Source organism: Pseudoliparis swirei, chromosome 7 (assembly GCF_029220125.1).
Source record: "Pseudoliparis swirei isolate HS2019 ecotype Mariana Trench chromosome 7, NWPU_hadal_v1, whole genome shotgun sequence".
Lineage (NCBI taxonomy): Eukaryota > Metazoa > Chordata > Actinopteri > Perciformes > Liparidae > Pseudoliparis > Pseudoliparis swirei.
In genome coordinates this window covers 28,963,854-28,990,640 of record NC_079394.1, presented here as the reverse complement: position 1 = coordinate 28,990,640, position 26,787 = coordinate 28,963,854, and the positions used below count along the sequence as shown (strand labels likewise).

At 44.9% G+C, this 26,787-nt stretch overlaps 2 protein-coding genes across 2 annotated transcripts in view; one reads left to right on the top strand and one right to left on the bottom strand.

Annotated features, from left to right (window-relative positions):
• The window catches only part of LOC130196675 (protein NLRC5-like), a 1,158,129-nt gene that overhangs the window by 361,237 nt on the left and 770,105 nt on the right, over positions 1 to 26,787 (top strand).
• The window catches only part of LOC130196679 (NACHT, LRR and PYD domains-containing protein 12-like), a 373,575-nt gene continuing 354,296 nt past the window's right edge, over positions 7,509 to 26,787 (bottom strand). Inside the window, 4 exon segments of the mRNA XM_056419002.1 lie at positions 7,509 to 7,769; positions 7,911 to 8,084; positions 9,775 to 9,948; positions 10,581 to 10,754. Of these exon segments, the coding sequence (XP_056274977.1) occupies positions 7,760 to 7,769; positions 7,911 to 8,084; positions 9,775 to 9,948; positions 10,581 to 10,754 (532 nt within the window). The 3' untranslated portion in view covers positions 7,509 to 7,759.

The following is a 26,787-nucleotide window of genomic DNA, read 5'->3' as shown; positions in this document are numbered from 1 at the left end:
GCAACAGCAAAACAATGACGGGGACCGTCGTCTACTCGCGCGCTCAGCTGATCGCGCTGTGCAGGCCGAAGCTTCTGCCTGGAGAAAGACCTGTGATCCCGCTGGAGCTACGGAGAAGGGCTCGCGGTTGCAGATCTGGTGTCAAGCGGAGGGCTAAAACGAGGAGATACAAACCCTCGGTACCGCGATCATAACGGGAACGTGAGGTCTTTGGCGAATAAGACGGATGAGCTCGGCGCTGGTAATGTCCGAGAGGATCTTCCGTGAGAGCAGTCTCTTGTGTTTCACTGAGACGTGGCTGCACGCGGACTAACCGGATCACAGCGCTTTGCCCGGCTTCAGGACTGTTCGCTGACAGAGACGCTACACAGAGCGGTAAGAAGAGGGGGCGGATCGCTGTTTATGTGAATGAACGGTGGTGCCACCCGACCATGTGCGTGAAGGAGCGCTGTAGCCCGAACATTGAACTGTTGGCCGGGGATGCGCCCGTACTATTTGCCGAGAGAGTTCACGTCCGCCATTTTGGTTGTCGTACGTGCCGCCATCAGCTGACGCTGAGGAAGCTGTGGACACCATCCACTCCACTGTGTCTGCTCTGCTGAATCATCAGCCTGGAGCATTCATGGCCATCACTGGTGACTTTAACCACACCACATTGGATAAAGCTCTGCCAACCTTCCATCAATACATAGACTGCCCAACAAGGAACAATAAAACTCTGGACTTGCTGTATGCTAATACTAAGGACGATACAGCGCCACTGCCCTTCCCCCTCGGCAGGTCTGATCATGACCTGGTCCGCTGACACCCAGGTATGTTCCTCTGGTGAAGAGGCTGCCGTGACCACCAGGACTGTGAGGAGGTGGTCTCTGGAGGCTAACGACGCCTACAGGACTGCTTCGAGTCAACGGACTGGAATGTGCTGTGTGGACCGCACGTAGAGGACATCAACAGTATGTCCGACTGCATCACGGAATACATCAAGTTCTGTGAACACACCACCATCCCATCACGGACTGTGCGCTGCTTCCCAACAACAAGCCCTGGATCACCAGGGACCTGAAGGCGCTTCTCAACATGAAGAAAGCTGCTTTCAGGTCTGGAGACAGGGATGAGCTGAGGAGAGCCCAGCGCAACCTGAAGGTGAAGCTCAGGAGGCAAGGACTCCTACAGGAGGAAGCTGGAGGCCAAACTCAGCTGAACAACACAAGGGAGGTGTGGTCTGGCATGAAGCAGATAACTGGCTTCAAGGTGGGAGGAGACAGCCAGGGGCTCCTGGAGAGGCCAACGAGCTGAACTGTTTTTCAATAGGTTCAGTTCACAGCCTCCCCGTCTCCTCCACACATCACACCTCCCAAACACCTCCTCCCCTCTGTCCCCCTGCTGAGCTGCACATCCACCGAGCCCTCAATAACAATGGGCTCCTCCACCCCTCTCTCTGTGACAACTGACCAGGTGAGAAGACAGCTGGAGAAACTACACCAGCGCAGAGCTGAAGGTCCTGATGGCATCAGCCCCAGGGTCCTAAAGACCTGCGCCACCCAGCTGTCTGGTGTCCTGCAGCGCCTCTTCAACCTCAGCCTGAGGCTGGGGAAGTCCCGTGCTGTGGAAGACGCGTGCCTGGTCCCTGTCCCAAAGAAGTCAGCACCATCTGGCCTCAACGACTACCGACCGGTCGCCTCACCTCCCATGTGATGAAGGTGCTGGAGAGGCTGGTCTTGGCCCACCTCCGCCGCAGGTGAAATCATCGTTGGACCTCTGCAATTTGCTTACCAGCCTCATGTGGGAGTGGACGACGCCATCATCTACCTGCTGCAACGAGCTCAGTCGCACCTGGATGGAACCGGTGTCTCTGTGAGAGTCACTTTGACTTCTCCAGTGCATTTAACACCATCCAGCCACTGCTGCTGAGTGAGAAGCTGCGGGTGGCGGTGACGACGCCCACCATCTCCTGGATCACTGACTACCTCACAGGCAGACCACAGCTTGTCAGAATGGGGCGTGTGCTGCCTGTGACGGTGGTCTGTGATGTTGAGCCCCACAGGAACTGTTCTGTCTCCTTCCTCTTCACCCTGTACACCAGTGACTTCCAGTACAACACGGAGTCATGCCATCTGCAGAAGTACTCTGATGATTCTGCAGTGGTCGGGTGTATTAGGGATGGACGGGAGGAGGAGTACAGGGCAGTGGTGAGTGACTTTGTAAAGTGGGCCGATGCGAACCACCTGCGGCTGAACGTGGCCAAGACCAGAGAGATGGTGGACTTCAGGAGGAAGGCGACAGCTCCTACACCTCTGAGTGTCCTGGGAGTGGACGTGGACATGGTGGAGGAGCAAGTACCTGGGCTCCATCGACAGCCGACTGAACTGGAAGGCCAACATCAACGCTGTGTACAAGAAGGGATGAGTCGCTCTTTCCTGAGAAAGCTTGATCCTTCAACGTGTGCAGCAAGATGCTGGAGTTATTCTACCAGTCGGTTGTCGCCAGTGTGCTGCACTTTGCCATTGTCTGCTGGGGAGCAGCATCGAGCCGTGACACCAGCCGTCTTAACAAACTGGTTAGGAAGGCTGGCTCCATCATCGGCTGCCAGCTGGAGCACCTGGAACAGGTGGTGGAGAGGAGGTCGTTGAAGAAACTGGTGTCCATATTGGACAACCCGGACCACCCTCTCCACCACCTCCTACAGGGACAGAGGAGTACTTTCTCCAGACGTCTCCTCACGCTCCGCTGCCACAAGGAGAGATACAGGAGAACATTCCTGCCGACGGCTATGAGGCTCTACAACAGTTCACCTCTTGCCAGATCACCCTAACCCTTCTTATATTTTGTGTTTTTTTATTTTTATTCTTGTGTGTTGCTGCTACTGACTCGACAAATTTCCCCTTGGGGATTAATAAAGTATATATCTATCTATCTATCTATCTAATTGTTTTGTTCCAAACCGCTGCTCGTCTCCCAGTCAGAACGGCAGCTTGGTCACATGACGCAATGAATAATATCCCTACCGTACTGCGCATGCTCGAGAGTTCGAGCCCAGTCAATTGTTATGATTCAAACCATCGTCAGGGCTTGCAAGTTGGTCACAGATGTATTGCAGAATCGCTTCTTGCCTCGCTGGTGTAGTGGTTAGTGCTATGGACATTTACATTCGGCGCCGCTGTGCGGATGCTTGAGGTTCGAGCCCAGCCTCGGCACCTGAGGTCAAGTGGGTTCGAACGTCTCATGTTAGGCGAGTTTCATCCGAGATATTCGGTTTCTTCCCGTGACAAATGTCACCTAAAACACCTTTAAAAAACGATTATGTGACAGGTCTCCAGCGGTAGTTTTGCCAATACCAGCAACTATTTATTTTAATGATGGTTATTACTAGAAGTACGACATGACAGAATATGATCCCCAACGGTCATGTGCACATGACGAGTTAGAAACTTCACATTTCTAACTGGTTTCCCCTGCTCAGCGACACACCCGCTGAGGAACACACTCTGGAGATCAATAATCTCTTGCCCTCAACCAGTGCCTATCTTTATCGAATAAAGGAATATCAAATCAAATCAAATCTGTCCTTAAGTGGAGTGGCCTTGGAAACCGCTGTATGCCCTGGTGTATATTTGGATGGCTTTTCTCCCATCAACCGTGACCAATTATCTTCAACGGTTTCTACTTCTAACCCGTCTACCTGTCTCTTGGACCCCGTCTACCTGTCCCTTGGACCCCGTCTACCTGTCTCTTGGACCCCGTCTACCTGTCCCTCCGACTCCGTCTACCTGTCTCTTAGACCCCGTCTACCTGTCTCTTGGACCCCGTCTACCTGTCTCCTGGACCCCGTCTACCTGTCTCTTGGACCCCGTCTACCTATCTCTTGGACCCCGTCTACCTGTCCCTTGGACCCCATCTACCTATTTCTTGGACCCCGTCTACCTGTCTCCTGGACCCCGTCTACCTGTCTCTTGGACCCCGTCTACCTGTCTCTTAGACCCCATCTACCTGTCTCTTGGACCCCGTCTACCTGTCTCCTGGACCCCATCTACCTATCTCTTGGACCCCGTCTACCTGTCTCCTGGACCCCATCTACCTATCTCTTGGACCCCGTCTACCTGTCTCTTGGACCCCGTCTACCTGTCTCCTGGACCCCGTCTACCTGTCCCTCCGACCCCGTCTACCTGTCTCTTGGACCCCATCCCGACGAGGCTGCTTAAAGACGTTTTGCCTTTAATTGGCGGCTCTCTATTAGATATTATCAATGTGTTCTCTGCTAACAGGCCACGTACCACACTCCTTCAAAGTGGCTGTTATTAAACCTCCTGAAGAAGCCCACTCTGGATCCAGAGGTGTTGGCTCACTACAGACTGATCTCTAACCTCCCTTTCCTCTCCAAGATCCTTGAGAAAGTGGTCGCAAATCAGTTGTGCGACTTTCTACATCATAATAGTTTATTTGAGGAGTTTCAGTCAGGATTTAGAAAACACCACAGTACCGAGACGGCACTGGTGAAAACTACAAATGACCTCTTAATGGCAGCAGATAAAGGACTCATCTCTGTACTGGTCTTGTTAGACCTTAGTGCTGATAGAGGACTCATCTCTGTACTGGTCTTGTTAGACCTTAGTGCTGATAGAGGACTCATCTCTGTACTGGTCTTGTTAGACCTTAGTGCTGATAGAGGACTCATCTCTGTACTGGTCTTGTTGGACCTTAGTGCTGATAGAGGACTCATCTCTGTACTGGTCTTGTTAGACCTTAGTGCTGATAGAGGACTCATCTCTGTACTGGTCTTGTTGGACCTTAGTGCTGATAGAGGACTCATCTCTGTACTGGTCTTGTTAGACCTTAGTGCTGATAGAGGACTCATCTCTGTACTGGTCTTGTTAGACCTTAGTGCTGATAGAGGACTCCTCTCTGTACTGGTCTTGTTGGACCTTAGTGCTGATAGAGGACTCATCTCTGTCCTGGTCTTGTTAGACCTTAGTGCTGATAGAGGACTCATCTCTGTACTGGTCTTGTTAGACCTTAGTGCTGATAGAGGACTCATCTCTGTACTGGTCTTGTTAGACCTTAGTGCTGATAGGACTCCTCTCTGTCCTGGTCTTGTTAGACCTTAGTGCTGCATTCGACACCATTGACCATGACATCCTATTACAGAGACTGGAGCAGTCGATTGGCATTTCAGGCACGGCACTAATTTGGTTCAAATCCTATTTATCAGATCGACCTCAGTTTGTATTTGTAAACGATGACGCCTCGATAACCACCAACGTTAGTCACGGAGTTCCACAAGGTTCTGTGCTTGGACCAATTTTATTTACCTTATACATGCTTCCTTTGGGCAATATTATCAGGAAACACTCCATAAACTTTCATTGTTATTAGATTAGATTAGATGATCCTTTATTAGTCCCACAATGGGGAAATTTCAGGATCACAGCAGCAGGTGCACATTAGTGCATTAATAAACAAAATACAATAACAATATTAAATGTACAGAGGAATACAAAATATATATATATACAAGGTAGTGATTAAAGTGAATTGTCAGCAGGTTAAAGTGATCCATTTATACATCTGAACATTTAAACAAGTCTAAGGATAATACCAATGTGGGGTTGGAAAAAATGAAAAATGTCCACATCATTGGCATCTTGGAGTGTTTGGCCAAATAAGTCGGCCCATCCGATGTTGTCCCACAGCGCCGCTCATGCAGATGATACTCAATTATATCTATCAATCAAACCAGAGGAGTCCAACCAACTCAGTAAAATTCAAGCATGTCTTAAAGACATAAAAACATGGATGACCTGCAACTTCTTGATGTTAAACTCTGACAGAACTGAAGTTATTTTATTTTACTTTAATTGAACACCTCGTCATCAATGATCTAGTGATGTGGTTTCTGTAGATGGCATTGCCCTGGCATCCAACATCACTGTAAAGAATCTCTGTTACCTTTGATCCGGACTTGTCCTTTAACTCCACATGAAGAACATCTCAAGGACTGCATTGTTTCATCAACGTAATATTTCAAAAATCAGGCACATCTTGTCTCAAAAAGATTCAGAAATGTTCACGTGTTTGTTACTTCTAGACTAGATTACTGCAACTCCTTATGATCAGGCTGCTCTATAAGTCTCTTAAGTCAACTCCTTATGATCAGGCTGCTCTATAAGTCTCTTTGGTCAACTCCTTATTATCAGGCTGCTCTTTAAGTCTCTTAAGTCAACTCCTTATTATCAGGCTGCTCTATAAGTCTCTTAGGTCAACTCCTTATTATCAGGCTGCTCTATAAGTCTCTTAGGTCAACTCCTTATTATCAGGCTGCTCTATAAGTCTCTTAGGTCAACTCCTTATTATCAGGCTGCTCTATAAGTCTCTTAAGTCAACTCCTTATTATCAGGCTGCTCTATAAGTCTCTTTGGTCAACTCCTTATTATCAGGCTGCTCTATAAGTCTCTTAGGTCAACTCCTTATTATCAGGCTGCTCTATACGTCTCTTAGTCAACTCCTTATTATCAGGCTGCTCTATAAGTCTCTTTGGTCAACTCCTTATTATCAGGCTGCTCTATAAGTCTCTTAGGTCAACTCCTTATTATCAGGCTGCTCTATAAGTCTCTTAGGTCAACTCCTTATTATCAGGCTGCTCTATAAGTCTCTTAAGTCAACTCCTTATTATCAGGCTGCTCTATAAGTCTCTTTGGTCAACTCCTTATTATCAGGCTGCTCTATAAGTCTCTTAGGTCAACTCCTTATTATCAGGCTGCTCTATATGTCTCTTAGGTCAACTCCTTATTATCAGGCTGCTCTAATAAGTCTCTTAGGTCAACTCCTTATTATCAGGCTGCTCTATACGTCTCTTAGGTCAACTCCTTATTATCAGGCTGCTCTAATAAGTCTCTGAGGTCCCTCCAGTTGATCCAGAATTCTGCAGCTCGTATTCTCACTAAAACTAAGAAAAGAGATCACATCACTCCTGCACTAAAATTCTTCTCTTAACGTACAAAGCCTTGATTGGTGATGCTCCATCATATCTTAAGGAGCTTGTAGTACCATATTGCCCCACTATAGAGCTGCGGTCACTAAATGCGGGGCTACTTGTAGTTCCTAGAGTCTTAAAAAGTAGGAGGAGCCAGAGCCTTCAGTTATCAAGCTCCTCCTCTTTTTTGGAACCAGCTTCTACCTTTAGTCCGGGAGGCAGACACAGTCACCTCGTTTAAGAGTAGACTTAAGACCTTCCTCTTTGACAGAGCTTATAGTCAGGGCTGAATCAGGTTCACCTGGTCCAGCCCCTTGATATGCTGCTATAGGCTTATAGCTGCTGGGGGATGTTTAGGATACACTGAGCACCTATCTCCTCTTTTCTCCCTCCTTGTAGATGAATTTTCATTTCTCCATCACACATTACTAACTCTGCTTTCTCCCCGGAGTCCTTTTGACTTCGTAGATCCTACCTGCCTGATGGATCATGGAGGTCTGGATCGTGGAATATGCCGACAACCAACTATTCATACACTCTGTCATACTCATTGATTGTGTTTTAATTTGTGTGTAATGATTCCTTCTGTACACATGACGTCTATTGTTCTGTTGCTCTGTTGCTCTCCTGAAGGTTTCTTCCCTTTTTGCAGAGCCAATGTCTGTAGACGGGAGAGGGGTCAGACTTTGGTCTTGAAGGTGTTCTGCTGTGTGTAGACTACATCTAATCCAGGGGGGGGGGTGGAGCACTGCCCGTCTCCAGATGCTCTCTGGATCATCAGCACTCAGCTGATCACTTCCATCTGGTGAGAGAAGAAGAAGACAACAGAAGAGATGGATCAGTGTCTCCAGAGACTCCCTCCATCAGCTGCCAGTGAAGCAGCACATCAGTAGAAAGAGAAACAACAACAACAACAACACATATACTCAAACCCTCGACTGACCTCAGAGTCTCCAGTCTATAATGTGGACTCTCCAGAAAACCAGTCAGCAGCTTCACTCCTGAATCCTGCAGCTCGTTCCAGCTCAGATCCAGTTCTCTGAGACTGGAGGGGTTTGACTTCAGAGCTGATCCCAGAGAAGAACAGCCTTCCTCTGTGATCTCACAGTCTGACAGTCTGTAAACACACAAAACAACACACAGAGTTTATTATATCAATACACAATGAATCATGATTGACATCATGAACACGAGTGGCTTTCACTTTGGTTTCATCTTCTTCTGTAAACAGACATTTAGTTAAAATCACGTCAGTGAAAGAAGAAGAAAAGATGACAGAAACAATCTGTTCATCATCCAATCAGATGAGTTCATGTTTTAATGTGAACTCCACTTCACAAGGTTTCCTGCAGCTGGTAGCAGACGTGTAGAAGCAGCTTACGGCCGGAGGATTCATGACTTCAGAGAGAAGATGAACCTGATCACAAGGATCACAACAAGTTTCATTTCAACACTTATTTCATTTAACCCTTGTGTTGCCTTAGGGTCATTTTGACCTGAATCAATATTACACCCTCCCCCCGCCTTTGGGTCATTTTGACCCGATTCAATGTTTCACCCTCCTGTTACCTTTATATTTACTAACATATTTGACCCTTTGGGTTCAATTTGACGCCAGCAATTAAAACCTCCAGAAAATTATTAGAATTAATATTGTTTTCCAAGTTTAAGTGTGAGGCACTTTATGTTTGTTTGTTGACTACCGAAAGAACACCGACATTAAACATTGAATGGGGTCAAATTAATCCTAAGGCGGGGGGAGGGTGTAATATTGATTCGGGTCAAAATGACCCTAAGGCAACACAAGGGTTAAATGGATAAATGTTTGGTTCTTTATGTGTGAATAAATAACTCTTTTTATGAGGAACATTGACTCACTCAAGTATATATATATCTAATATTAATAAAGTATGGTACATATAGTATACTCAGTCATCAATACTCTTTGTGTCTCTCTGAGTGACATTCTGTAGGGAAAGGACAGGAGGCCCCTGACTCTTTAGCCCTTTGGCCCTCTGACCCTTTGACCTCTGAGAACCTTTGGCCCCCTGACCTTTTGCCCCTGACCTTTGGCCCCTGACCCTGTGTCCCCTAACCTTGTGGCCCCTGACCCTGTGGCCCCTGGCTCTGTCCCATAGGCCTGTTCATTAATCCATCAGCAGCATGAAGCCAGACAAGTGTCATGATTGTATATCAGGTATAATTAAAATCCTTGAGGTCCAGTTAGAGAGAGTTTCCTCACTAAAGGTCAGAACATCAATGTCAGATATGCGCTCTATGATTTTGTGCCATATGCATTGAAGTAGCCAACAGTTGTATTAACATGTGTATGTAGTAAACAACTGACTGTCAAGTTAAATAAAGAAAACTAAACTGAATAACATCTACAAAATATGTATTATAGATTTCCAACTGAACTGGATTAATTATGAATAATAAATAATCTAATAATACATACATTATCTTCTCTTATTTAAAGTGAAATAAAGGTCGGATTTAAAACAGAAAGCTTTTGAAAAATGTGACTTTAAATTAAAGGACTTAATTTTACAATAAAGTATTAAACTGATTTGTCCTGCAGCTTTAAATTCAGTTTCTTCAGGCGTCAAGCGATGTCAATCAAAAGAGCCAAGATATTATATTCTTGTTCTCTGACAGGAGAAATGTGTGTGCAGGGACTCCATCTGGTTATGAAACCATTTGTTTCAGCTCATTTCTCTCTGTTCACATCAGTGATCATCAGTTAATTCATGTTACATTAAGATCATATTGGGCTCTTATCTTTATTTATAATTCAGTGAACCCACCTCAGAGTCTTCAGTCTACAACGTGGACTCTCCAGAAAACCAGTCAGCAGCTTCACTCCTGAATCCTGCAGCTGGTTGGAGCTCAGATCCAGTTCTCTGAGACTGGAGGGGTTTGACTTCAGAGCTGATCCCAGAGAAGAACAGCCTTCCTCTGTGATCTCACAGTCTGACAGTCTGTAAACACACAAAACAACACACAGAGTTTATTATATCAATACACAATGAATCATTATTGACATCATGAACACGAGTGGCTTTCACTTTGGTTTCATCTTCTTCTGTAAACAGACATTTAGTTAAAATCACGTCAGTGAAAGAAGAAGAAAAGATGACAGAAACAATCTGTTCATCATCCAATCAGATGAGTTCATGTTTTAATGTGAACTCCACTTCACAAGGTTTCCTGCAGCTGGTAGCAGACCTGACCCTCTGGCCCCTGACCCCTTGACCTCTGACCCTTTGGCCCCTGACCCTGTGGCCCCTGACCCTTTGGCCCCCTGACCCTTTGGCCCCTGACCCTGTGGCCCCTGACCCTTTTAGCCCCTGACCCTTGGCCCCTGACCCTTGGCCCCTGACCCTGTGGCCCCTGGCTCTGTCCCATAGGCCTGTTCAGTAATCCATCAGCAGCATGAGGCCAGACAAGTTATCCATGTCGTGCTTGTAGAGGACGACATGCAACGAGGCAGCTGATGTGAAGTGGAACATGTCACCAGGAAATGAAACACTTGATGGATCAATACGTAGATCCATCAAACAGTTATTGATTAAACATGAAGGTGCTACACTAGCAGCAGAATTGAACCCACCTCAGAGTCTCCAGGCTACAACGTGGACTCTCCAGAAAACCAGTCAGCAGCTTCACTCTTGAATCCTGCAGCTGGTTTCCACTCAGATCCAGTTCTCTGAGACTGGAGGGGTTTGACTTCAGAGCTGATCCCAGAGAAGAACAGCCTTCCTCTGAGATCCCACAGCATGACAGTCTGTAAACACACAAAACAACACACAGAGTTTATTATATCAATACACAATGAATCATTATTGACATCATGAACACGAGTGGCTTTCACTTTGGTTTCATCTTCTTCTGTAAACAGACATTTAGTTAAAATCCCATCAGTGAAAGAAGAAGAAAAGATGACAGAAACAATCTGTTCATCATCCAATCAGATGAGTTCATGTTTTAATGTGAACTCCACTTCACAAGGTTTCCTGCAGCTGGTAGCAGACGTGTAGAAGCAGCTTACTGCCGGAGGATTCATGACTTCAGAGAGAAGATGAACCTGATCACAAGGATCACAACAAGTTTCATTTCAACACTTATTTCATTGAAATGGATACATGTTTGGTTCTTTATGTGTGAATAAATAACTCTTTTTATGAGGAACATTGACTCATTCAAGTTTTTAGTTGGTGACCCTGACATGGGAGTCTATGAGCTGTGTTTAGTGGAGGTTTGCTCGATGTTAGTGGATAGCATCCTTAGCATGGAGAAGAAAAAAAAGAGAGAATTTGTATCTTTATTTCTTATTAATTGTTAAAAAACCCATTAAAAACCTCTCAGATATCTAGCTTTGAAACTTCTCACACACAGCGCTGTTTGATCATGGGAGTGCAGATCCCGTTTTACTGAAATCTGTGTAGTTATATAGATATTATAGGTGTGAGGAGCGACCAGCTGGCTCTCTGAGGTGTGAACTTTTAGTGGAACAAAGACTTTGTTAACACTAGGCTAAATGCTAACATGTCGACACATGAGGCTGGTGTTTAAGGAATACAGGGCTATCAAGTCTCACGCATTGAGCGTGAGACTCACGCAATTCGGTCTTATCTCACACACTCCCGCCACACATCGAATTCCTCACGCTGAAAAAACCTCTCGGCTATTTAATGCTTGAATGCAGGGGTGCTCAATATATGCCGATCGATTGGTCCGCTGCAGAGCTCCGACGCTGGTCTGCGCGCATCGGGGTGGAGCAAAAAAATGTCACTAGCACCCCCCCCGTCCCCCCCCCCCGTCAACAACTCCTCTCGGCTCGATGCCGGCGCGCGCAACGCTGCGATGCTCGCACAGGAGAGCATCGGGTGCTGATGGAAATCTCATGCTTGCCTGTCTTCAAAACTTGAGAGCCCTGGGAATAGATGAATGGAATGCATCTACAAGACTCTGTGCGAGTCGGATTCACCACGGGCCAGGTCAAACTACATTTTTTCTTGTTCCCTTGTGAGAAGACACGAGGTCAGTGGGGGTGAGACACATTAGCATAGTAGAAGACGCCATTACGATTCGGATTAGCGCCTCCGAGAGGTTCTGAAATAGATACTTCGGAAAGGGGATTAAGGGGTTAACCTTTTAGCACCATCGTGTGGTTGGTGTTGGAAATTACATCCGACACACCAGAGTTGCATGCTGCTGCTGTTTTCACCAACATATTTTGACAATTTGGATTTAAGAGATATTTTTCTTTGAGTACTATTGCCAGTGTTAAAGATATAGTGTTGGGTTTACTATTGATTTTTGATAAACAATAGTGGTTATTATTACAGTAATGCCGTTAGGCGTACGAGTAATTGATTTCTCATCACTGTTTCAGTACTGAGTTTGTATTTGTTTATCTTTTTGTTTTTTTGATTGACAGTTTTAGAGAATAGTGTTGGGTTTACTGTTTTTTGGGAAAAGACAGTGGTTATTATTACAGTAAATGCCGTTAGGCTTACGAGTAATTGATTTCTCATCACCGTTTCAAAACTGAGTTTTTTATTTTTATTTTAGTCGGTTTAAAGGATAGTTTTGGGTTTACTGTTTTTTGGAAAAATAGTGGTTATTATTACAGTCGTCCGTTGGACGCATGCAATCGATTTCTCATGAGCTGTTAAGAAACTGACACCTATTTATGCGACGTGCTAAATTGGCAGTTTTGTTTAAAGTAACAAATATTCTCCCATTCTACAGTATATTGTTAAATGTTTTGTGTAATAATAACGTCCTTTTCCCATTTTTGACAGCTGCAGGCTGTAACAAGTCTTGATGCTTGACTGTTTTGAATGTCTGATTGCTGTTTAACCAAAGTAACAGTTTGTTTTTTACCATTATTATTCTGTATTCGTATTACCATTTGTTCTTGTTTGGAGGTGAAAGGTGCAGGGGTGTTTTATGAGTCACCAGGACTGTGCCACAGCGGGAGGTCAGGATGCAGATCTCTCTGCCCTCCTTCCCTCCCCCCACTCCCTCGCTCCCCACATACATTAAGATTCTTGAACTGATAAAAGTAAAGAAAAGAGTGAGAAAAAAATGGAGCTTGTTTTTTGAGACAAAGGATTCCCAACACTTACTTATGCGATGTGGGGGAAGGTCTTCATGAAGAAGCCGAGATGAAAGTGGAGGTTTCATGACACTGTAAAGCTGGAATACTGCAAGATATTCGCCCTGTTTCCCCTCTCTCCCCACCCACCCACCCTATCTTTCCCTCCCTCTCCCCCCCACCCACCCTCCCAACACACACATCGACACACATCAACACACGCACTCACTTAGCATATAGAGGACAAATGTTGTCCAAAGACAACATACCTTGCTCCATTCACTGTGTCCAAAGATCAATACACACACACACACATTGTGACGATGTTATGCATGTCGCATAAACATGAAAGAAACCTTTAAAATAGATTGACCTTTGAAAAGGAAACATTTTATTCACGGTTTGGAAATTATAGATGAATAATTTTGATATTGGAACACATTTGAAAGAAAAATGTATGAATGTAATTTTAATCTGAATATTCTTTGTTGGGGAAGTTGGACCGCAGAGTAAACTTTTTCCTCCCATTTAGCTTTGTTTCTTTCATTGTTTTGGATTAAATTGGTGTTGTTGTAACTTGTGTTAACAGTAGAATGACTAAGAGTCGTAACGTCTGTTTAAATCAAACCAATAACCTTTTTTCCCATTTGTAAGTTTCTTTGATTTTGGTAAGTGATGGTTGAACTATTTCATTTAAAATAACAGCTTTGCCCATTTCTTGACGGTTGATTGTTACAATATTGGCTAACAGTAACAGTTTTTTTCCCATTTTGACACAATATTGTAAAATGTGTAGACTGTGCAATTCCAGTGTATAACGTCATTTTAAATTGTTTAGATATTTTTCTTCTTCTACATTTACATTTCCTTACATATATAAAGCCAGTCAGTACCTATTCTCTGGAAAATACCAGAGCCAACAATCAAGACCCCAGTAGCTTGAAGGCCAGAAGTTGACTGGTGAGAATGCTCACGCTGGAAAACACAGCAGAAGAGGATCAGAAGGAAAGTATGGTTCACGTCTCGATCGACAAACCCAACAGAACCGGTGAAGCCATTGAGCGGGCAAGACTGCTGCCGTATGGCATAGCAGTGGATGATGACAACGGTCCTAGAAGATGCCTGGAGGAAGACACACCCTCAATGAAGAAGCATCCCTGAATGATGAACTTCCAACAGATACAACTCCTGTACCTTGCTGTCAGTTTAGTTCCCATCCCTTTCATCTACCCAGTCATATCTCAATACCCTCCCCGTATGCCCATAACCCCCTTATAAGAGAAGCTCTACACACCATAGTAGGTATATTAGGAGAAGAGGTAATGCCCTCTCCAACAGAGCGTTCCAATAGACATAACTGGAGATGGATGCCACCTGGACATCTCTCCCTCCCTCATCAACACCTCACAGACCCCCACCCTTAGCACAGATCCCTCAGCCCCATCCCCCAGCCTTTCCATATGACCCAGCCGCCATCTCAGCAGAATGGCCCTGACGCTGGCCCCAAGGCACGCCGAATAAGTTTCGGAGCCATTTAAGATCTTCTGCCACTAGGTCTACAAGTCAGCTTCCACAGGTACTAACAGAGAGTTGAAAGAAGAGGTTTCAAACAGGATGTCCCCAACCACCACCAGAGGTTTGCAGGTGCTGAATGCTGAGACAACAAACAAATGACAACGACCAGTGATGGCTGCGTTGAGTTCTCTCCACCTTCATGTTTCTGAATCAAATGGAATTTGCTTCAGAAAAGGAGGGAGGAAGGAGATCGCTAATGTACTGCAGCTGAAATTAGACCACATTGAAAAGGCTTAAACAAGACACTTGGTATTTCAAAAGACACATACACTCTCACCAGGGTTGGGAGTAACGCGTAACGCGTTACTGTAATTCCACTACTTTTAGCTGTAACGAGCATGTAACGAAGTATTTTTTTAATTCAACTAACGCAGTTACAATTACTGAAATTTAAATGAGTTCGTTACTCGCGTTACTCTCTTTTGTGAAAAATGAACACTTGCAGACAAGAAGACAAGCTAGGCTACTTGAGCTGCTTCTGATCCGACATCGCAGGACCTTGGTGGCGCAATGATGTAACGTCTCGGACGTTATGGACTGATGACACGGAGACGGGACCACGTTATTATTCCTCCCTTTATTGGGCATCCACCAACACAGACAGCTGCTCCTCTCGGCTCAGCAGCTCGAACATCAACAACAACGGTTCCCGTCAACCACCCGTAACTTCCGTTTTCCGACAGGTTAACCCCGCCTCCCCTCTACTCCGCCAATCACAGGCACGCCTCCCCTCTCCTCCGCCAATCACAGGCACGCCTCCCCTCTCCTCCGCCAATCACAGGCACGCCTCCTCGACCAGCACGCACGGTGCCACACTGTGATTGACAGCCACTTCCAGTGTTGCCAGGTCCGCGGTTTTTGCCGCTGGTTGAATTTTTTGTCCGCTGGTTCGGGTAGACCTATTTTGCATGCAAATTACATGAATATCTTTAAATAAAAATCCATATTTTAAATGAAATAATTTATTTATACCCAAATCCTACCAAACTGACTCCAGATCAGCACGTACACGCCTCACTAGCACCAACCCCCTCAATTATATGCAGCACCTCAAGGCACCTTTGTTTTCTCTTTTAATTAGTGTTAATACTTTAGGCCAATCACTTTTATTTCATTGGGCCTAATGTGGTAAAAAAAACACTGTTAAAAGAGTTATTTTGTATTAAGTTAAGTATTAAAAGGGACTTTTGTACGACTGCTTGATTTGAAGGCCTGTTGCCCTGTTGATTGCAATAAATAGGTCTACGACATATGTTTATTGTGTTTGACTGTTCAGTACTGTTCATGACATTAAAAAAGCAGACATAAAAGTAACTTAAAAGTTACTTTCCCTAGTAACTAATTACGTTTGATATACAGTAACTAGTAACGTAATTAAATTACTTTTATAAGAAGTAACTAGGAACTATAACTAATTACTAATTTTCAGTAACTTGCCCAACACTGACTCTCACATATACACTCACCTATGCTCACCTACGCACACACACCTACACTCAATCACTCAGCCAATTGAAGCAGCTACCGAGAGTCGTCCTGGAACTGTAGAAGCACAGTCATGAAGAAGCAACAGTCATGAAGAGACACCATAACTTACAGACCACAGTCGCCAGAGGCAATAAAGCAGCTGACCTCTCAGTGAAGAGAGGAGCAGGTTAGGTCAAACAAATGACAGCCGCTGCCATACCGGGACTCCCGGAACTTGCATTGGAGGACATCAAGCTCATGCAGACAGAAGATCCAAAGACAGTGGTGAATTGTCTAAATAAGAAACTGATGCTGAGATATGGTGATCAAAGGATATTAGGGTCTGACCACGGCACACAATTTTGCAACCAAACACGTAACACATTTTGAAACACCTACAAGAAGTTAGGACATGTGTCTAGAGAACACACTCGTAAGGAGCCCAGGATCCTCTCTTTCACCCAGAAAAAGGCGATGGTAGAGTTGATGAAGCAAGTAACTCCAAGTAGTTCAAGTATCCTCAAAATGAAGGGAGACAATGTCCCGATGAGGTATTGACAGGGAGACTTTGCAGGGTCCGCAGAGAGTTAGGCAGAAACCTATTCCCCTAGACGGCACACATTTGATGAATATGTTGAGAAATGAACTAATCAGAGTTTAGTTTTTCTTAAAGCAGGTTGCCAGAGCCCACAGCTGATGGGAACGGCCATTGGTCGAGCAAGTGACTGGGTAAGTATTAAGATCCATGTAAGTGGACTAAGCCCAGGTGAACAGGGTGGTTTGAGGTCATTGCAAGGACTTCACAGCGCCCTCCATGTAAGTTGTCTCACGGAGAGAATGACACCATTTTACATTGTATATTTGAAGATCTGTGGCTAAAGAATCACAAACAGCCACGGAAGAGTTGCCTAATCATGAGGGTAATTCTGAAAAGATCTGAAGCCATTTCCACACATTGCTGCTTAGGAGCATCATTGTTGTAAATATGTTAATATTTTGATTATTCTAAGACATTAGAGCGAGAGTTAGGACTGCAACACAGAAAGATGTATGCAAACGACACCGACTCTCACAGCTCACTGTTTCTTGCCATTAACTGCACCATTAGATGAAAATGTTTTGTTTCCCCCATAAACTGTTCTAGGGTTCGAGCACGAGCGAGAAGAGTGCCGGACAAATACCTGCCTGCTATCAGATCCTAGCAGGATTTGAATATTTCTATGACCTAGTTAAAGGAACATAGATAGGATCAATTACGTTTATTATTATGAGTAAAGATAAATAAATTAATATTGGATTGAATGAGAAATTGAGAAGCAGTTTCTCAGACGGGGTTAAAGATTGCCAGTTCAATTCTGCAACTAAGAAATAATTCCAACTTGTGATAGTTTAGTTTGATGACCTCCTGGGAATTATGGAATAGTGAATTCCAACTCCCTATTTTTAGTGACGTCCTACCTATTTAGAATTACATATACATCTTACCATTTGAACATTTTGCAAATTAGTTTGAGTTTGAATTTTGCAGCATGTCCACTGTAGTGGACCTCAGGACCGTTGTCGTGTGAAGAGACAGCCCAGTATAGAAGATGAACTGAAAGTATGTCCGTAGAGTGACATTTACCCAGAAGTGCATCCAACTTCATTAGGGAACTAAATCATTCATCCATCTAGATAGTTTTACTTGTTGGTTAAAGGATGGTAGAAGATGTTCTATTAAGATTGAACGCATTGTCATCTTATTGTTGTCTTATGTCCAGAACTGACTTAGAACAGATGCATTTGTTTGAATTTGGATTACCTAACTAATCATTCGTTCATTATTCTTTATTGTCCTTCATATATTCGTTTGCCTGTTTGGTTTTTGGAAGCATGTTTGTGTTTCGGTAGATGCAGATGAGCATCATGCATTTGGTTTGCCTACAGCAAGGGTGAGTCATTAGATGCATACACTTTGTCCTGGAACCACTTTAATTGACTTTCATAACTTGTTAATTTTGGTAGATAAATACTTGGATTGCTTTCATAACTAACTATATCAATCTTGACATGTTTGATCAATAACTTATCAATTTCATCGTAGAGATATTAATGACGTAATATGGGATTTGACCTTTGACTTTCCCTGAAGTGTGTTGGCTGATACGGATGCCATCTTGGGTCAAGAGGAAGAGGAAGGCGTCTTCATCCCACCTCTACCCATGTGGTATCACTGGAGAGCCCAGGATGCCCTCTTTTAGAGAGGAGGGATGCAAAGTAGAATGTCCACCATAGAGGACACACATTAATAGGTTGGCTCTGAGGAGGACAAGAGATCATTTTGAGAGTGACAACTTCTCAGATATGCTGGAGAATTGGTTCGGGAGAGATAAATAATTATTTCCAAGTTAGATGTGATATTCTGTGTAGAGTCGGTCTAGAGGCCGCTGTGTTTTCTCATTCTCTTCAACAGCTACACCTGACGCTCCACCATCGACCTTCATCGTGTGCCGGCTGCCTGCTGTGAGGACCTGCCATGATGAGCCGCCCACAGAGGAGTATCGTGCACCTTCGGAGAAGGGCAGCAGACTGAGAGCCATCCTGAGGACACCTGCGATGCCATCCAGAGCAGCGGACAGAACGAGAGGGAAGAAGGAGAGATGACATCATGTGGATATGCGAATCCACCGACGGTCAGACGCGGCTCAGCCAGTGAGCGAATTAGGACTAATGTTTTACCTGGACAGGTTAACCAATGAGGAGTGAATATCTCCCCTGGGGCCGGGACGTCCGGGAGGTACAAAACAGATGTTGACCAAAGAGACGATGCTTTTTGATCCTTTGAGAAGCCCTCAGCTGAGATTTAGTGAGTGTGACTTGCTGTTAGACAGTTAACTGCTTGTGGTCTGTGGACGCAGTAATTCATGCTCCCTCAGCTGAGTGGGACTCTGTATCGCAACCGTTATTGACAATCGGCTTGGAGGAATGCTGAGGAACTGGAGAACTGGAGTTGCTGAGCATGTATGCTGAGCAACTGGATTCACAGGGATACACAGCCACGTACACAGATGTACATTAGATTAATCAGAACCATCAGGATTTTAAGATGTATACCTGTGTGATGAATACATTCACACTGACACTTAGTGTTATTTGGAGTTTCCTTGAGGAGCAGTGATAAAAGGAGGGAGTGAAGTTTTTCCTTCCACAGGGACACTAGATGATAATGAGTGATTAATAAAGATTGTTTTACAGTGATGTTTGCATTGTGAGGGTTATAAAATCCATTTCAAATGTATTTATACTATATTATTAGTATAAAAGGAGGGACTGTTAGGTTGTAGTGGATTTTATGTACACTTGCACATGTAAATAAAGTCTTATGTTTTAAATAATGCATATAGGGAGATAATTTACATAGTGGATATTAGGGAGGAATATTCCGATTAATGTATTAAGAAGCATAGACAAGTATGATCGCTGTATTATATGTGTAACTGTAATGTTGATTTTATGAGGTTTATTGTTATCACAACAGTAGGATGTGGACAGTATGAATGAGATTGGTTTTATTGTGGTAGAGGTGCGTTTCCCTTGAGATCCTAGCTGGTTTCCTGTTTAGGCTCTTATTCTGAAGTCTAAAACCGGGGGTGGGGCTCTAAACCGGAAGCGGAAAGCAGCTGTTACCTCCCTTGGCACGAAGCTCAGTCTCTTTTGAAATGCTGAGCAGGAGAGAGCACGCCATCGGGGTGGTGAGTAAGAACAACACACAACTGGGAGCTTTAAGCTCACTGAATGGAGACTGTAAGTACTAATCTTATTTGTGAGACATTAGATTGTCTGTCTGATTATTGGAGGTCGACAGAAACTTTAAAGCAACCAGAAATGACTGTCAAATAAATACTCTTAAATGCATCCCAAGTGTTGAGACTTCTTCCACAAAACACATCGCTCCATTCAGACTCTTTTGAACCCCCTTTTTACACTTTTAATATATATATATATATATACTATTAATAAAGTATGGTACACATTGTATAACCATCAATACTCTTTGTGTCTCTCTGAGTGACAGTCTGTAGGTGAAGGACGTTGGGCCCCTGACAATTTGGCCCTGACCCTTTGGCCCCTGACCCTTGGGCCCCTGACACTTTGTTCCATCACCCTTTGGCCCCTGACCCTTCTGCCCTGACACTTTGGCCCCTGACCCTCTGGCCCCTGACCCTTTTAGCCCCTGACCTTGTGGCCCCTGGCTCTGTCCCATAGGCCTGTTCAGTAATCCATCAGCAGCATGAAGCCAGACAAGTGTCATGATTGTATATCAGGTATAATTAAAATCCTTGAGGTCCAGTTAGAGAGAGTTTCCTCACTAAAGGTCCTGAACGCATCATCTCACTCTTCCGGTAAGCTCTGGTTGCCAGCTCAACAGCGAGCATGACTTCTTCTTCTCTCCCTCCCGCTCCCTCTTGCTCAGTGTGTCTCATGTATAGTTATCCCCCTGCCTCCCTTAATGATAACGATACATGCAACAAGTGTAGTTTATTTGCTAGGTTGGAGGCAGGTCTAAGTGGGTTAGATGCACGGCTCCGCGCTATCGAAGCTCAGACAGCTATGCTAGTTAGCCCGCCTCTCCCGTAGCCGGGCGCGAGCTACAGTCAGCTGATAGCTGTTCCCCGGAGGTAACCGTGCAGCCGGGTGGTTGGGTAACTGTTCGCAGGAGTAGTAAGTCTACACAGAAGCCTGCTGTGCACCAACCACTTCACGTTTCGAACCAGTTTTCCCTGCTCAGCGACACACCCGCTGAGGAACACACCCTGGTTATCGGGAGCTCTATAGTCAGGAACGTGAAAATAGCGAAGCCACGGACTAGAGTCGTGTGCCTCCGGGGCCAGAGCGGGCGACGTGGAGTCTTGTTTGAAGCTGCTGGCTAAGGACAAGCGGAGATACAGTCAGATTGTAATACACGCGGTGGTAATGACGCCGAGCCCGGTCGGAAATCACTAAAATTAATGTGGAATCGTGTGCTTATGCCAAGACGTTGTCGGACACCGTAATTTTCTCTGGCCCTCTCCCAAATTTGCAGACAGACGAATTGTATAGCCGAATGTCGTCTTTCAACCGCTGGCTGTCGAGGTGGTGCCCAGCGAATAATGTGGGCTACGTAGACAACTGGAAGACTTTCTGGGGAAAACCTGATCTGATGAGGAGAGACGGCATTCATCCCACGTTGGACGGAGCGCCTCATTTCTGCGAATATGACCAAGTTGATCACCGGACTTAATCCATGACAACCCAGGGTTCAGATCAGGAACCGGGAGCAGAGTTGTAGTTTAACACCCTTCTCTGCTCTTCCATTCGAGCAGTTACCCACCCTTGACTTTAGAGTAGAGACTGTGTCTGTCCCACGGCCACTTCAATTAAATAAATCAAAAGTAAGCAGAAGAGGAGTCGTACACAATAACCTTATACAAGTTAACACCATTATTTCAGCAGTGCAACAAAACAGGTCTATTAAATGTGGTCTCCTAAATATTCGATCTCTGTCATCTAAAGCTGTGTTACTAAATGATTTAATATCAGATAATCACATTGATTTATGTTGCCTAACTGAAACCTGGCTGAGCCATGAAGAATATGTCTGCCTGAATGAATCGACTCTCCAAGTCATATTAATACTCACATTCCTCGAGGCACCGGTCGAGGAGGTGGAGTAGCAGCCATCTTTGAATCGAGCCTATTAATTAATCCTCAACCAAAATTACACTACACCTCATTTGAAAGCCTTGTTCTTAGTCTTTCACATCCAACCTGGAAAACACTACAGCCAATTCTATTTGTGATTCTGTACCGGCCACCAGGTCCATATTCAGAGTTTATATCTGAATTCTCAGAATTTATATCAAGTTTGGTTCTTAAAACCGATAAAGTTATTATTGTTGGAGATTTTAATATCCATGTGGATGTTGATAATGATTGCCTTAGTGCTGCATTCATCTCCTTGTTGGACTCGATTGGCTTCTGTCAGCGAGTACAGAAACCCACTCACAGCTTTGGCCACGCTTGATCTTGTTCTTACTTATGGCGTTGACATTGAGCATTTGAACGTCTTCCCACAGAATCCTCTTCTGTCAGACCACAACCTCATAACTTTTGAATTTATACTACCGGAGTGTACTCCGTTAGTCAAAAGTTTCTACACCAGATGTCTAACTGACAGTGCTGTAGCTAAATTTAAAGCGATTCCTTCTGTATTTGATTCGATACCACGTCTCAATATAACAGAGGACTCCTGGTCTAACTTTAGTCCGTCCCAGATTGATCATCTTGTTGACAGTGCCACAGGCTCTTTGAGAATGACACTGGACTCGATAGCCCCTCTGAAGAAGAAGACAGTGAGGAAGAGGAGGTTTGCTCCCTGGTATAACCCTCAGACCCGCAAACTAAAGCAACGTCAAAGCTTGAACGCATATGGCTCAACTAATCTCAAGAATCCCGCTTAGTTTGGCGAGATAGTCTTAAAACATATAAGAAGGCCTCCGTAATGCCAGAGCAGCCTATTACTCATCAGTAATAGAAAAAAATAAAGACAACCCCAGGTTTCTCTTCAGCACTGTAGCCAGGCTGACAGAGAGTCACAGCTCTGTGGAGCCGAGCATTCCTATAAACCTTAGTGGTAATGACTTTATGAACTTCTTTAATGAAAAGATTTTAACTATTAGGACAAGATTAATATTCTCTTGCCCATAACCAGTGCCAATCTGTCCTCAAGTGGAATGGCCTTGGAAACCGCTGTATGCCCTGGTGTATATTTGAGGGCTTTTCTCCCATCAACCGTGACCAATTATCTTCAACGGTTTCTACTTCTAACACGTCTACCTGTCTCTTGGACCCCATCCCGACGAGGCTGCTTAAAGACGTTTGCCTTTAATTGGCGGCTCTCTATTAGATATTATCAATGTGTCTCTGCTAACAGGCCACGTACCACACTCCTTCAAGGTGGCTGTTATTAAACCTCTCCTGAAGAAGCCCACTCTGGATCCAGAGGTATTGGCTAACTACAGACCGATCTCTAACCTCCCCTTCCTCTCCAAGATCCTTGAGAAAGTGGTCGCAAATCAGTTGTGCGACTTTCTACATCATAATAGTTTATTTGAGAAATTTCAATCAGGATTTAGAAAACACCACAGCACCGAGACGGCACTGGTGAAAATTACAAATGACCTCTTAATGGCAGCAGATAAAGGACTCCTCTCTGTCCTGGTCTTGTTAGACCTTAGTGCTGATAGAGGACTCATCTCTGTACTGGTCTTGTTAGACCTTAGTGCTGCATTCGACACCATTGACCATGACATCCTGTTACAGAGACTGGAGCAGTCGATTGGCATTTCAGGCACGGCACTAATTTGGTTTAAATCCTATTTATCAGATCGATCTCAGTTTGTATTTGTAAATGATGACGCCTCGATAACCACCAACGTTAATCACGGAGTTCCACAAGGTTCTGTGCTTGGACCAATTTTATTTACCTTATACATGCTTCCTTTCGGCAATTTTATCAGGAAACACTCCATAAACTTTCATTGTTATGCAGATGATACTCAACTATATTTATCGATAAAACCAGAGGAGAGCAACCAACTCTGTAAAATTCAAGCATGTCTTAAAGACATAAAAACATGGATGACCTGCAACTTCTTGATGTTAAACTCAGACAAAACCGAAGTAATTTTAATCGGCCCTGAGCACCTCAGAGATCAATTATCTGGTGATGTGGATTCTGTAGACGGCATTGCCCTGGCATCCAACACCACTGTAAAGAATCTTGGCGTTATCTTTGATCGACTTGTCCTTTAACTCCCACGTAAAGCAAATCTCAAGGACTGCATTCTTTCATCTACGTAATATTTCAAAAATCAGGCACATCTTGTCTCAAAAAGATGCAGAAAAATTGGTTCACGCGTTACTTCGAGACTGGATTACTGCAACTCCTTATTATCAGGCTGCTCTAATAAATCTCTTAGGTCCCTCCAGTTGATCCAGAATGCTGCAGCTCGTGTTCTCACTAAAACTAAGGAAGAGATCACATCACTCCTGCACTAGCTGCTCTGCACTGGCTCCCAGTAAAATCAAGAATCACTTTTAAAATTCTTCTCTTAACCTACAAAGCCTTGATTGGTGATGCTCCATCATATCTTAAGGAGCTTGTAGTACCATATTGCCCCACTAGAGAGCTACGCTCACTAAATGCGGGACTACTTGTAGTTCCTAGAGTCTTAAAAAGTAGAATGGGAGCCAGAGCCTTTAGTTATCAAGCTCCTCTTTTATGGAACCAGCTTCCAATTTCAGTCCGGAAGGCAGACACAGTCACCTCGTTTAAGAGTAGACTTAAGACCTTCCTCTTTGACAGAGCTTATAGTTAGGGCTGAATCAGGTTTGCCCTGGTCCAGCCCCTTGATATGCTGCTATAGGCTTATAGCTGCCGGGGACGTTTTAGGATGCACTGAGTACCTATCTCCTCTTTTTCTCTCCTTAAGGATGAATTTTCATCTCTCAATCACACGTTACTAACTCTGCTTTCTCCCGAGTCCTTGACTTCACGCCTCATGGGGTCATCGGACCCTATGAGACGGCATAGATCCTATCTGCCTGATGGATCGTCTGGGTCGTGGAATTCCTGCTCATGACTACGCCACTGTCCTGTTGAGACTCCGCCCACTCCTCCTCCCCACCGCCATCTGCCTGATGGATCGTGGAGGTCTCCATCGTGGAATATGCCTACTATGAACTATTCATACAATGTCATATTCATTGAATGTATTTTAACTCTAAATATGTCCTTCTGTACACATTACATCTATTGCATCTGTCCATCCTGGAGAGGGATCCTCCTCTGTTGCTCTCCTGCAGGTTTCTTCCCTTTTTTTCCCCCTGAAGGGTTATTTGGGTGTTTTTCCTGGTCCGATGTGAGGTTTTGGGGCAGGGATGTCTATGTGTACAGATTGTAAAGCACTCCGAGACAAATTTGTAATTTGTGAAATTGGGCTATACAAATAAACTGAATTGAATTGAATATTGGGCTCTTATCTTTATTTATAATTCAGTGAACCCACCTCAGAGTCTCCAGTCTACAATGTGGACTCTCCAGTCCAGCAGAGAGGAGCTTCACTCCTGAGTCCTGCAGCCTGTTGTCACTCAGGTCCAGGTGTTTCAGACTGGAGCCCTGGGAGCTGAGGACTGAGGACAGAGCTCCACAGCTTCTCTTTGAGAGTTTACAGTCCTTCAGCCTAAGGGAGGAACAGAGATTAATACAAACAACATGTTCAATCAAAGTAAAACATCAATCCATTTTGTAATGTTAACGTATCCATACAGAGCTTTGTTGGAGGCTTTGACCACCGGCATCAGCCTCAGGAGAGCCTTCTCTGAAGCAGAGTATTTCTTCAGGTCAAACACCTCCAGATCTTCTTCTGATGACAGTAAGATGAAGACCAGAGCTGACCACTGAGCAGGAGACAGTTCATCTGTGGAGAGACGTCCTGATCTCAGGGCCTGTTGGATCTCCTCCACCAGAGAACCATCGTTCAGTTCATTCAGACAGTGGAACAGATTGATGCTTTTCTCTGGAGAACCATCCTCACTGATCTTCTTCTTGATGTACTGGACTGTTTCCTGATTGGCCTGTGAGCTACTTCCTGTCTGTGTCAGCAGACCTTGCAGAAGACTCTGATTGGTCTCCAGGAAAGACCCAGGAGGAAGCGGAGGAACAAGTCCAGGTGTCCATTTGGACTCTGTAAGGCCTTGTCCACAGCACTCTGGTAGAGATGTTTGAGTCTAGCTCTCAATACTTTAGGCCGACCAAGGCCTTCAGCTCTTAGTTGTTTTTCTGCCATCAGGTTGACACCAGAGTTGCTGGAGGTCAGATGGACATGAAGAGCAGCCAGAAACTCCTGAACACTCAGATGGACGAAGCAGAACACCTGGTCCTGGTACAGTCCTCTCTCCTCTCTAAAGATCTGTGTGAACACTCCTGAGTACAATGAGGCTGCTCTGATATCGATGCCACACTCGGTCAGGTCGCATTCATAGAAGATCAGGTTCCCTTTCTGCAGCTGATCAAAAGCCAGTCTTCCCAGAGACTCAGTCATCTTCCTGCTCTCTGGACTCCAGTGTGGATCCGTTGCAGCTCCTCCATCAAACTTGACCATCTTCACTTTGGACTGAACCACCAGGAAGTGGATGTACATCTCAGTCATGGTATTGGGCAGCTTTCCTCCCTCTGTGGTCTTCAACACGTCCTCCAGAACTGTAGCAGTGATCCAGCAGAAGACGGGGAGGTGGCACATGATGTGGAGGCTTCGGGAGGTCTTGATGTGGGAGATGATCCTGCTGGCCTGCTCCTCATCCCTGAACCTCTTCCTGAAGTAGTCCTCCTTCTGGGGGTCAGTGAACCCTCTGACCTCTGTCACCAAGCCAACACAGTCAGGAGGGATCTGATTGGCTGCTGCAGGTCTTGTGGTTATCCAGAGGCGAGCAGAGGGAAGCAGTTTCCCCCTGAAGAGGTTTGTCAGCAGCACATGCACTGAGGTGGACTCTGTGACATCAGTCAGGACCTCATTGTTGAGGAAGTCCAGAGGAAGTCGACACTCATCCAGACCGGCCAAAGATGAACACAACCTGAACTCTTCAAACCTGC